General features: G+C 42.5%; 1 protein-coding gene across 2 annotated transcripts in view; it reads right to left on the bottom strand.

Moving 5' to 3' along the window:
* The window catches only part of ripor2 (RHO family interacting cell polarization regulator 2), a 54467-nt gene that overhangs the window by 10454 nt on the left and 31225 nt on the right, over window positions 1-12788 (bottom strand). For both annotated transcript variants that reach the window (XM_084563018.1, XM_084563019.1), the window contains exons 2-6: window positions 11657-11777; window positions 8456-8611; window positions 7975-8053; window positions 7441-7464; window positions 6987-7040 (exon numbers count right to left, since the gene is read on the bottom strand). In XM_084563018.1, coding sequence (XP_084419144.1) covers window positions 6987-7040; window positions 7441-7464; window positions 7975-8053; window positions 8456-8611; window positions 11657-11777 — 434 coding nt within the window. The remainder of the gene's footprint in view (window positions 1-6986; window positions 7041-7440; window positions 7465-7974; window positions 8054-8455; window positions 8612-11656; window positions 11778-12788) is intronic.

Here is a 12788-nt window from a genome sequence, read left to right as displayed (position 1 = left end):
CAAGTACACAAACACGGGCAAACTTACATGTGCATTAGTGAGAAAAAGAGACGTGTGCTCACATGTCTTACATGGCAGAGCTTCAGAGTGATCAGAAAGGATGCTGCTTTTATTTTATTATTACTTGGAACAAGGGCGAGAACGGGCGTTGTTCTAACCCTGACAAATCTGATGATGAGACGGCTAATGACAGAATAACAGAAAAGAGCTAACAGATACAAACAGGAAGATAATCATCAACAGCCAACACTGAGGAGAAACCAGCCCTGGAGCGAGCTGACAGTTACAGCTGGTGTGTATCAGCGTCACTGTAGCTGTCAGTGCCGTCCCAGTCTACGACCCCTGTGGGACGCTCCCATAGCGAGGCAACGACAGACGGGGCATTAGTGCTCAGTTTGCGGCACGAGCCCGATCCAACCCAAACCCGCAGGGGGAGGGGGGGACGGCTCCGTCGACATCCTGCCGTCTCACTGTCAGCTGAAAAGTCAAGAGCTTCAGCTGCACTGAAATCAAGATAAGGCGATGTTGTAACAAGAGTGGTAATAGTTGTACAGAGCACTACAGCAAGAAATTTACTTCCTGTAAGCCAATGGTCGTGCAGCTTGTGTGGTCCGAATAATAGGTTTTCTTTTCCTCTTATTTTAACGCATTTTGTCATTTTAATCTTTGTAATTTAGTGCCATGTCAGCTATTATAATTACTACAACATCCTAACAAATAAAATTGCTGAGTATCAGCATTGCATTCTTACAGTTACAGTCGAGTAAGGAGTTTTTCGCCTGGATTTGTAGAACACATGAGCATTTTTGTTGTTTCGTCTCATTATTTTCTAAATTTTATAGTTCCATTGTCACTTTATTGAACAAAAATGGTTCAGTATCTGTCACTTCCTTTCATTTATTAGATTTGCATCCTTCTTTAAGTCAGATATTTAAAAGAAAAGGTCTAACACATGGATGCAAAACACCCTTAAATCAAAGCAATCTCTCCTCGATGACACCAACTACCAGCATTTTCAGCATCCCGTCCGTTTAATGTTTCGGTCTCCTAAATTCACATGCGATCGGAGTGGCAGCGGGGCAAAACAAAACACCTCTGCTGAGACTCATCAAAGAGAAATATCGCTGCCTGCCTGACGAGAGCGCTGAAATATTGATGCCTCGCGCTCTTTATGGCTCTCATTAGGGAGAAGCAGGAGAAAATGGGCCATTCCGGCTCCTGACGTCCAAACAGCTTCTCCGAGTGTTTGTTTGTGTATCTTGTGAACCGATAACCGCCGGCAGACTTTGCAAGGGTGTACGCGGACATGTTGACATGTGTAATGGAGAGCATGTTTTTATGCTGTGGCGGGTGGGCCGCCGAGGGTTTATGGTTGAAAACTGAAAGTGACGTGCAGTTCCTGTTCTAGAGGATGGATAATGCTGTCTGGTGTTATAATAACTCGCCGCACACATACATGCATGCAAACACACACCCACTCCAATCCCTCCAGCTCCACCTCAAACCAACTAGGCTTCGGCACCCCCCACCCCCGACTGGGACCCAGCCCGTCTGTCTGTCTGTGGTATGTGGTGTATGCGGCGAGGCAGCAGCAGCTGAGCTGAGCCAGCTACAAAACAACATCCAACCTCAACTGTTATTCCCTGCTCTCTGATTGGTATGGAGCTGGTGCACAGCCAACAATAGACACTTTTTTGGTTTACAACTAAAGAGGAAAACATGAACACTTGACTAAATGTTTGGTCGTGTAACAGCGGGAGCCGAAGTCAAAAGAAACACACGTTCACCCAAGTGACTTTCAGCACTTATTAAGTCGAGAAATACTCAAATAAATGAGCAGACGCCGACAAGGAGTTATTCATCAGCAGGAAATTGCCGTGCCTCTGTCACAAAACCGGGCCCTCGCCAACCGGAGCCGATGAATAGCCATCATTCTTTTCAGGCAATCAGCAATCACATCATTATCGGCTAATGAAGCTAATTTTTGTCCCCAGTTACAATAGCTTCTTGCTGCCTTCAAGGAAATGTCCTTTTGAAGGTCAGCCAAGCCTCACTCCAAAGGGTGGCCATCAGCATATTGCTGCGCCTCGGGCACGTTTCACCCCAGAAAAAAAGAAGAAAGGCAAAACACAAACAAAGAAAAAGGCAGAAACCTCAAAGACGGACAGATGGATCGACACACGCTTTGGAGTGTCGGAGAGCAAAGGAAGGGAAGACGAGCACAGACACACTCAGGCATGTGGTATACATCTTGTATGCACCTCCTACAGAGTTTCCTGACAGTGCATTTAATATTTTCTCTCTCTTGTCTTCCTGGGCTTCTGAAATAATGAAGAACTAGTTTGGACGGACAGAGTAGACCACGGTGTAACAAAGAAGAGGTAAAGCAATTGAAATAATGTTTTAATAGTTTAAGTTGTAAGGAATAATACTTTTAAATGATCGAATTAGTCTTATTTCACAATAAACTTAATATTTCAAAGGTTTTGGACTCTTCTTTGAACAAATCAGGAGTTCCTTTATTATGTAGCATTACATACATAATATTTTATGAACAAAAAAATACACATTTTTTCTTTGCCTATATGAGTGATTTCCACCATAATTAACTAGTCAAACTACAACACCTTTGTGCTGATTTAAATGGCTATTTCACCATCTGCATCCGTTTTAAACATGCGGCCCATAAACACCTGAGCCTTCTTAATTAACACTTAGATTTCGAGAGACATTAAATGTAAATGTATTCTAAATTAAGTCCTCCTTTGGACTGTGTTAATTACAACTCAGTGGGATAGCACAAAAACAAACCTGCGTGTCTCAGGGACCAAGAGAGGTACTTTGAGAAAATCTTTATTGGGGAATCAATTATGCCCAGGGTGATATTGTGTTTTCACGTTTATTAAGGATGAAATATATATATATATATATATATATATATTTGTATTTTTAAGCTGATCTCAATATAATCCTTGCAAAAATACTAACTAATAGGGTTTGTTTGTAAGTTTGTGTACGGAGTATGGTTTTAAAGGATTGTATCTATTGTTTATCTGACTGTGATGTTTTGAATATAAGCAGAGAATCTTTAGGATATGGCAGGAATCCTCTTAAGATATGGTTATTATCCTGGATCGTAGGATAACCCAGACACACACACACACACACACACACACACAGTTTCTGCTATGGGGCGAGTGATTATAAGCAGATTAGAACAGGCGGGCCACACCAAACAGCATCAAACACACAAGCCCCTCTCTGGGGAGGAACTGTGGGCGTGTGTGTGTGTTGGTGGCAAGATTAGCATTCAAGGGAAGAGAGAGGAAAGCAGAAAGTGCCCTATATTAAAAGTAATGACATGCAAAGCATTCACACTCATTTAGGATTGAATTTGGCACGTGGTTAACATGTACACACTCTCTCGGGGGACAAGGAGGCGCATGGCAGCCGCTCTTCTCACCTTCAATCTCTGTCACTCATCTCTTTAATGATGCCCTGCTGATACCAGTGGCCAACACACACTCACACACACAATATATATATCCTACCCCATGCAGGACATCATAGTGGCTGCACTGTGCCACCTGCTTCCTCCATGTGCACCAATTACAGCTCAGACATCTGCAGGCAGCACAGGAACAAAAGAGCTGGCTGATGTGAGTCACAAACTAAGAACCTGCTGATGGATGATTGTTAAATCATCCCTCACAGCAGCTGTCCTGCACAAAGAGACAGGCCTGAGCCTGAGCACAAACACTGACGAACACGCTCACTCGAGCTCACAGCTGCTAAAACAGTATACCTATGAAGGTCCTTTTTCTGACATGAAGTTTTTTCTCCTCTTCCTCGCAGGCTGAACAGCACCAAACCTCATTACAAGATATGCACTTCCTGTTTTACCCTGATAACATCTTGTGGACTTGACTGGGCCACAATTAGTGCATACATACTGTATGCCAAAAGTCTGATTAGATACCATTAAAACACATCCCCCAAAACATTACATCTTGACCAATAATAATGCTGTGAATCAGTTTAAAGTTGTAAAATAAACGTGTCAGTGCTCCTTTAAAGACAAAACTGATTCGAAGACATAAAACCTAGTCTGGCCTTTCTTGTTATTTACTGGCTGACTGATTTACTATATCCACTGATTCAGATATATATCCAGACCAGCAACATCATGGGTCCTGGCATTGTCCTGCACATGTTACTTTGACACGTATTCTCACCTGAACAATAGCTCACACCGCCATGACAATGCCAAAGGGAGCACCTTGCATCCTGGTGCCATATGTTCCCCAGGTAAGCAACAAATAGGCACCCGGCCAGCCATATGATGGGAATAAAAGCACGATCAGACCAAGCCGCCTTCTTCCACTGCTTCGTGGTCCAGTTCTGATGCTCACAGGCTCATTCTAGGCGCCTTTGGCAGTGGACAGAGGTCAGCGCGGACACTGCACAGTCCCATACAAAACAGACTGTGACGCACTGTGAGTTCTGACAACTTTCTATCAGAAGCAGCGTGAATTCTTTGAGCAATTCGAGCAACAGTAGCTCGTCTGTTGGACTGAGAAACACGAGCCAGACTTCGCTCCCCATGCGCATCAGTGATCCGTGGCCGACGGGTTCACCGCTTTTCCTTCCTTGGAACACTGTTGATGGGTATGAACCAGGGCAGACCGCAACCATCCCACAAGATCTGCAGTTTTGTAGATGATCTGACTCAGTCCCAGCTATTACCATTTGACCCTTGTCAAAGTCGCTCAAATCCTTGTACATTTTTCAGCTTTGAGGACAAAGTGTTCACTTACTACCTAACAAGTCTACCTTTAAAAATACATGTTATGCACAAACACAGCTGGCTTTTACTACTTATATGTATTCACTACAAAAGTACTATAAAACTACATAGCTAAGCTTTAAGTTGTATCCATTATTTTCAAAACTATCTCTTGGGGAAAAAATGTCATTTGCAGTCAGATAATGGTAAAATAATACCGTTTCCTGCACAGAAATCAAATCTATGAAGCTTGACACTACTTTATCTTGGATCAATAACCGACAGAAAATCTGACAAAGCAGCAGGTGTATTTTTAGGATAAAAAGAAACACAGTCGAGTGCTAGATTTAACACACTTCATATTTTGAGGCTTTCTACCTGTCGGCGTAGATAAATCAGGCGCTCCTTCAAGTTTTCAAATATTTACCAGACGTTTCAACTCTATTTTGGTACGAAGACCGGAACAACAGAGGAGCTTCAAAAATAATGTTGGAGAGGATCTGAACGTGTGTTTGTCTAACAGCATCCTGTGACAACCTCACAAGGCTGAACAAGCATCCACTCTGCTTGCGGTTTTTATTTTTGTTGTCGCAGTCCAAGTGGAGCAAGCTGCAGATAATTTCCTGAGTTTCTAAGACGACATCACATCTTTTCAATTATTATTTTTCATCTTTAAGGGCTTGGCGTGTCAGTCGCGCCACACCGTAGCCTGATAACTGCCCTGACCCAGATTTACAGCTCCCGTCAGATCCTCAGAAACGCTTCTATCCGTCCGTGGACTGCTTTGTTTGTCTGCTCTTCTCTTGTTCACACGTGTTTCTTTCTGTACAAAAGGTCTGAAGGTGAGTGTTTATTGTCTGCCAGGATGTACGTGAACATAAAGGGTTAACGTCACCCAATAGATGTCTCCCTTGAGCTCCTTAGGACTTCAAAAGGCCCCGTCATCGTGTAACCATGGTTACCTTTGGAGCTGCGCTGTTGTTTGGGCGTGTGGGTTCTGATTGCCTGCTGTCACGTCTGATTTGACGCACAGCGAGGGAGACCATTACAGGACCACAAAAAGGGGAGGTGGAAGAAAAGTCACTGAACCTTGCAACCTTGTAGGGGATTAATGTCCCCAACTGGAAACCTGCGAGGAGACTACAAAAGAGAATATAGGAAAAAAAAAAATCCCTACCTGGAAACCTTAGCGGGGAAGTTTTTGCCTCAAACACTGAAACAGCAGGAAACCTCCCTAATATATCCACACATGAACCAGAAAAGAGCAGGAATGCTAAGCTAACCTGGCATCAAGAAAATCCAGTGAGGAGTGGAAACACCGGAGCTTTACTGGAAAATATAATTTATCAGAACAAGAGGTTAAAAGTCAAATTTTTTTTGGAAATGTCTGTTTTCTTGTTAAGAGTTAGATGGGGGGATTAGCCAGTAGCAGTTTAGCTTAGCTTAGAATAGAAAGAAACGCAGGAAACAAAAACATCTCCATATAACATGCTATATCTAATGAGTTTAATCCATGAAATAAACATATAAATGTGAAAATAAAGCTTGGAGCTGTGGTTGTTCACAGAGCCAGCAGCTGACGGTTTATGCTAAGCTAGCTAAGTGGCTCTGTCGCTCTGTCACAACAATTCTTACCCCTCAGGTTTTGTATAGCCCAAACAAACAAGAAATAAAAAGACAGTTTGAGAGTTTTATATGTGCTGGTACAGCAGGTGTTGTATTATAGTTGGACAAAGCCAGGCTAACTTTTGGCAATGATAGTGCCATGTTAGCTTAGCTTGCATGTTCATGCTAGTTAAACAGCTAAAACTCCTCGGCTAGTTCTTAACAAGAAAACAGTCATGTGCATTTCCCAAAATGTCTAACTTTTAACCTCTTGTTCAGTGTTTCCACTCATCACTATTTGGTTTTTGCTTTGCTGTCAGGTTAGCTTAGCATTCCTGTTCCTCTCAGTTTCATTTTATTGAGTTGAAATTGCCAAATTTCTGCCCAAAAAGAAAAAATTCAACTAGTACGGTGGTTTGCGAGTAACTGTGTGGATGACACGAGATGAGGAGAGGTGTATGGTTAAAGAAGGTAATGTGACATCTTCTACTGCTCTTAATAGACGCCTTTAATGGTGTCACTCAGACATGCAGGAAACAGATTGAAGACTAGGTAAACATATCGACAAAATATCACTCATCTATGCAGTGCTTACCTTGCTAATGTGAAACTCCAGACGTCTCATGTACCGCTCGATGGTTTTGATTTGCTGCGGAAAGAATTTATACAAGAATTTAACCAGTGCTCATCAGAATAAGGCTCCATATGTTTTTGCACGTGTATAAAAAGTGATTTGTCTGCACACATGTGATTACATATGGTAAAAGTGGCATTCGTGATTATAAAAAAACAGCTCACAGATTCACAAAAATAGATATACAGTACTGCATTCTCTTTTGGATACTCTCCCTTAAGCCGCCTTTCTTCTTGTCCCTCCACTTACTTTTCGCTCTTTCATCATTTTTCCTTCGTTATTCCCCTCATTTCTCCTGCCTTTGTACATTTCCTCTCCCCCCTTTCAACTCCCTCCTACATCAAAGATTCACTTGACGCACACCAGACTTGTGAGAGTATGGTACGGCAGAACCTCCCCACCATCACCAGCTTACCTTGTCAAGATCGTACAGCACTCCCTGGAGAGAGAAAACACACACACACACACACCGTCACAGTTACTAGAGGAAGCACAGCAGAGATTGCTTACGTATTGCAAGTAGATTGTCTATCGTTAAAAAGAATGATCATACATAACTATTTTTCCTGTGGCATCTTTGAGTCTGATTGTGTAAAAGGCAACTAATTGTGTTTCCATGTGTTAATGATTGAGGAGGACAGGGCAGCAGATATTTGAGTACTGTGAAGAACTTCCAGACAGCAGAAGTAAAACAAATACACTACAATACACTGTAAAAATAGAAATGATAAGAGTTTGGCTATATGCTCAATCCAATCCAATCTGATCCAGTCTCGATTGGCCCAGACACCGATGGGGACATCACTAATACTGGAGCGAGCCTGAACTAATATCTTCAGTTTGTCTCTGTCTAATGACGTGACCACTCATATGTTGTAACATGAGGACATATGCGAGAGAGAGAGACGTGAACGTAAGCACGTAAGTTGATGCTTCAGTAATTTCTCACCAGACGAGAGTTCCTCTTCATGTCCTTCATCAGAGACATGAGTTTGTCCAGTTCTGTTTGATGAACTTCCAGATACTCGCTACGGGACAAATAAGGAAGAAACATTAAGAATGTATACCAACACAGTATTGTGCTTAATCAATCACTGTCAATGAAATTAAAACATTGCTGCACGAAAGGTAAGGCCTTCAGCGACGCAATGCAAACAAAAACACTTGCACACAAACATTTATGGAGTAAATATATTCAGGAGGAAATGTCAACAGGCTCAAATATCGTAAATGCACAACTTAAAGCATCAGGTTATCAGCATTTATTTACTCAACCTGTTTACCCTCAGGTGTCTCATTTAGATAGCGATGGCTACTCTGGACCATTTAATGATTTTATACTGTATACTGAAGGAGGAATTTCTTTTTATTATCTACTTCCTGAGTGAATCCAAGCGTATGCAAACAGAATAAGTGTATGAGTTACTCACTCCAGTCCCTGTTTGAGAGCAGTGTAAACCTCCTCCAGTCTTTTGGGTTGCGGCTCTCTGGAGGAGCTGCCTCCCTTGTGGCCCGACAGGTGAGGCTTCTTGGGCTTGGACTGAGGCTTCTTCTGCACCGCAGAGTTCCCCATGAAAGAGTTACACCTGCACATACACACAAGCACACAAACATTTTAGTAATAGATCGTCCATTAGGGCTTGTTTATCCACCCATGTGCTGGATGATTTACTGTCTCCTGTGCAATATTTTTTACTGGAAATAACACATGTCCAAGAATCTCAGAGACAAAGAGAAGAAAGAAGTAGCATTCTGGCCTAAACATATATCTTGATGTAAAGGATAATCAAGAAATACTTGCACACTGCATCTGAATCTAAATATGCGTCACAGGATTTCTCCGGAACAGCATTTGATTAGATTTCTGTATTATTTTACAGCATCCTGAACATGCCCTTGGGCCAGTCTCAGCATGAATTAATCTCATCCGTCATATCTAGCAGCCTCGCAGAGTCTGTTCACAGCTCAGTTATAAAGAACTGACGCACTTAGCCTGCATATTCTTCGCACACCTGTCAAACATACACATACATGATCAATAACACACGCACACATGCAGGCGGTCACATAAACTCCCTGCATAACCTGAGCAGTGAACCTCCCCATCAGTCACAGGAATGCGCTAAATACCACGAATGCACAAACATCTGTGAACGTATGTAATGCTGCAGTTTATCTTCTGCTGTAGTGAGCTCAGACAATCACGCTACCGGCAATCGGTGACATTCAAGTGCTCATTATGCCTCTAGCAACTGACCGTGTGTACTGACAGTGTGTAGAGTGTAGAGTTAAACACCTCAGCAGTTGTTATATTTATAGAAAAGGCAGTGACGTAGGCTCCTTTAGTGATGACATACAGTAGATGCAGACAGCTGCTCTATGTAAAAGTTTATCAAACCTAAACGTAGCCGCGAGACAAACCCGTGGCTGCACCTGAAACTAAAGCATCCAGTGAAAGGGAGAATCTGATGCTAGCTGCCGTCCACTGTGTTCACTTAAAGAGATGCATGTTGATTCACGTTTTGTCTTCCTTTTTTCTTTTTTTTGGCCATAAAGCTGCAATTAACATTTCTTTTTCTTATCCCTTAATCCTCTGGTTAGTTGTTTGGTCAGTTTTATACATATAATAAAATATCATAAAACTACAGAAAGTACTTATCAGACTACCAACATATAAAGTAGGACATCATTACGTACCAAAAAACAGATACTTTTCTCAGTATCCTGTTGATGTCTCAAGCTTCAATGATGATTATTTCTCATTGTTTTTAATTATAAGCATTAAAATATCAGAACTCAAATCTGTCCATCACATGAGGTAATGTTTTTCAGTGCTTATTCAGTCCAACTAACAGTTTAACACTCATACATTTATTTAAAACAGAAAAAAGCTGTGAACCTTCTCATCTATCTGCTTGATAAATGATTGAGGTTGCAAATGAATCTAATCTGTCACTCTACACATCATTTAATTGCTACTTCTGAGAATCGGCACAATCCTCTCAACAGTAGGCCCACCTCAGAAGACTTTCTGTCATCTCATGAATCCGTTTTAGGTCACGCTCATCTTACGCGCCCGTGCACATTTCAGCTTTTAAGACCATTACAGATTTAGCTGACGGATGACATTTCGCTCGTCTTAATGAAATGATCACAGAGTCATTTCGGGGGCTCGGCGACAACCAATTCCAGCGCTCGACAAGTTGGAACGCGCCACGTCTTGCCGCATGCCAGCAGCGGCACAAGTTAAGCTGGGCTGCCACAAATGTAGGGCAACACTGAATGAGAGCGCCGCGTAGCCTTGGGGGTCACGCAAGCTGTGGTGTAGTAGGGTCTCTTGATAGGGACGCGCAGAGAAATGCACATGCTAACGATCCCATACGGGCTTATGATTGTGAATTTGCATCCTTGCATGAAAAAAAACCCAACAAACTCTGCAGCATTAAATTCACATATGAGTACACATATGGAAAGTTGTTGCTCAAAAACTCAACCAGAGCTGCACACACAAAGCAACCGACGCACTCCACTGGCTTCAGAAGCCAGATCTCTGCAGCTTTCCACCTTGCTCATTATCAGAATAGTATCTCGTCTGTCGCCCACTCACTCGAGTCATTCCAACCCCAATTACCCCATTCACTGTCTGCGCAGAGAGAAAAAGAGGGGAAAAGTATTCACGTTGGTTTTCCCCGCATGACCAGGGTCGCTGAAGATGAACAACCATAAGATTGCAGGAGATATATCTGACATGTGACTGTGAGCAGGCTTTGTCTTCTGGTAATGGAGCGAGAACAGTCACAGATGAGTCAAGGAGGGAAAAACACAGAAAAAACTCTTATCTCTCCAGAATGTTATCAATCTAACTTCTCATAAGCAGCGTCTGGGGAATGAAAACGATAAGGAGCTAGTGTGTGTTTATGTAGCAATGATCATCCCTTAAGTATTCAGATTTTTTTTAAATTTTTTTTTTACAGGATCTTAAGACTTGCCGTGGCCCGCTGATCGGCATGAATCTTGCCTCCAGATTACCGAGTCATTAAATTCCTGCTGTCTGTGTGAGCGACGTTTGAACCCGAGCGTGGTTGCAGTGACAGATGAGATTTCTTAAAGGGTCATTTCTATCAAAACGTGAACGCATAAAGACTTTATATGTAAGACTTATACATATTTAAATGTAATATGCAAAAAAAACCTGACCCTCCTTAACATTCAAAGTTATCTTTTATGAAACCGTGACCACATTGCGTAATGAATGTGACACCTGCCAAATGGTGACACATATTTCGGGGATTTCATTTCCGTTCTGTAATTTCTTGCCAACAATCTGCCACATCTGGATACACACTGTTTATCAAGGTATCTGTGCTCTTTACTGCCTGAACTATTGCTAACAATGAAAAGTTGACATATTAGCGAAAAAGTAGAAATGATCAATAACATAAAGCGTTGTCTCTGAGATTCCTTTCAAATCAATACCATGTTTGAAGATAAACTATTACAAACAATGGACAAATCAATCAAAGGGCTTGTTTTATGAAATTCTTTCATTCACCCCTTGACTCGAATCATTATTTCAGAAATGAGTAACGTCAGCTCATCACTGATTAACAACTTTGAAGATCCCTGCTTACCGTGAGCGTCGTTCTTGTAGCGTGCTGAAGCCTGCGAAGGACTGACTCCGGATTATGCCATTTGGCCCGCCGGGGGAGTGGGTGCCGGCTGCCATGATCTCCGGGACGCGGGACGACACTCCTGGAGAAGACACAAATCAGTTTCAGACAAATTAGTCGACAATACTTGGACGAGAAGCGAAAAATTCGGGATTATCGATGCACCACAGCACAACAAAAACATCCTGTGAACTCAATTAACACCAAAACAATGTCAACGGAGAGGTGAGCTGGAGTGCAGGGAGCATTGTGCAACGCGGCACAGAGTAAGCACTGTTGGTGACGCTTGCCATGTGCGAGGTGGACGAGCAGCATTCAGAGCCTGCGCCGACACGTTTTCGACTCCTCTGGCCCATTTGTCACCACTCAGCTGCAAACACACCTGAATCGTTACTGTTACTCCTCAGGCAGGTGTCACAAAACACGACTCCTGTCACTTTTCTTTGTGCGGTGTGTACTGTACCACATACATTTTCTACCCGAACTAAGCCACAGACTTAACAGTCTCAATACTATATGTAAAGAAGCCGATCCATACGCAAGTTTTATCTTCTCAGCCTCTTTCTTATAGTTTAGACATCTTTCATCACTGTGTCTATATTTACCAGAAGCAGCCTGTCACATTTCAACCTTTTTTTTAAGCTGGAGACGTGGAATGCAACATGACTCGCGTGGGCACTCGGGGAGCAAGCCGAAAATAGACCAAGAAACGTCCAAATATAGCCGTCAGATAATGATGAAGAGGAGATCGAGTGCCCAACGGGAAGCTTCCAGGGAGAGGACTGGGAACGCGGTGCCAGGTAGCAGGTTGACAATTAAACTCTCAGCGCACTTCCAAAAAATCCAACTTGAAAAGGAAGTAAGCTTTGCTCATTTTTCACTGACAGGGTGACAAAGTAGAGAAAACCTCTGAGAGGCTTAAGCAAGTGTAACAACTGCAGGAGAAGCAAATTTCAGCGGGTTGACACAGGAGTTTGAAACAATCTGAAACAAGGACGTTCTTCTTTAACTGTATTCACATGATGACCGTTTTTTCACTTTAATAAAGACCACTGAGGTGGTAACGACAACCAAAAAAACACAACACCACAGC

The sequence above is a fragment of the Chelon labrosus genome (assembly GCF_963514085.1).
Source record: "Chelon labrosus genome assembly, chromosome: 16".
NCBI lineage: Eukaryota > Metazoa > Chordata > Actinopteri > Mugiliformes > Mugilidae > Chelon > Chelon labrosus.
The sequence above is the reverse complement of the archived record's forward strand: the minus strand, read 5'-3'. Positions and strand labels throughout refer to the sequence as shown.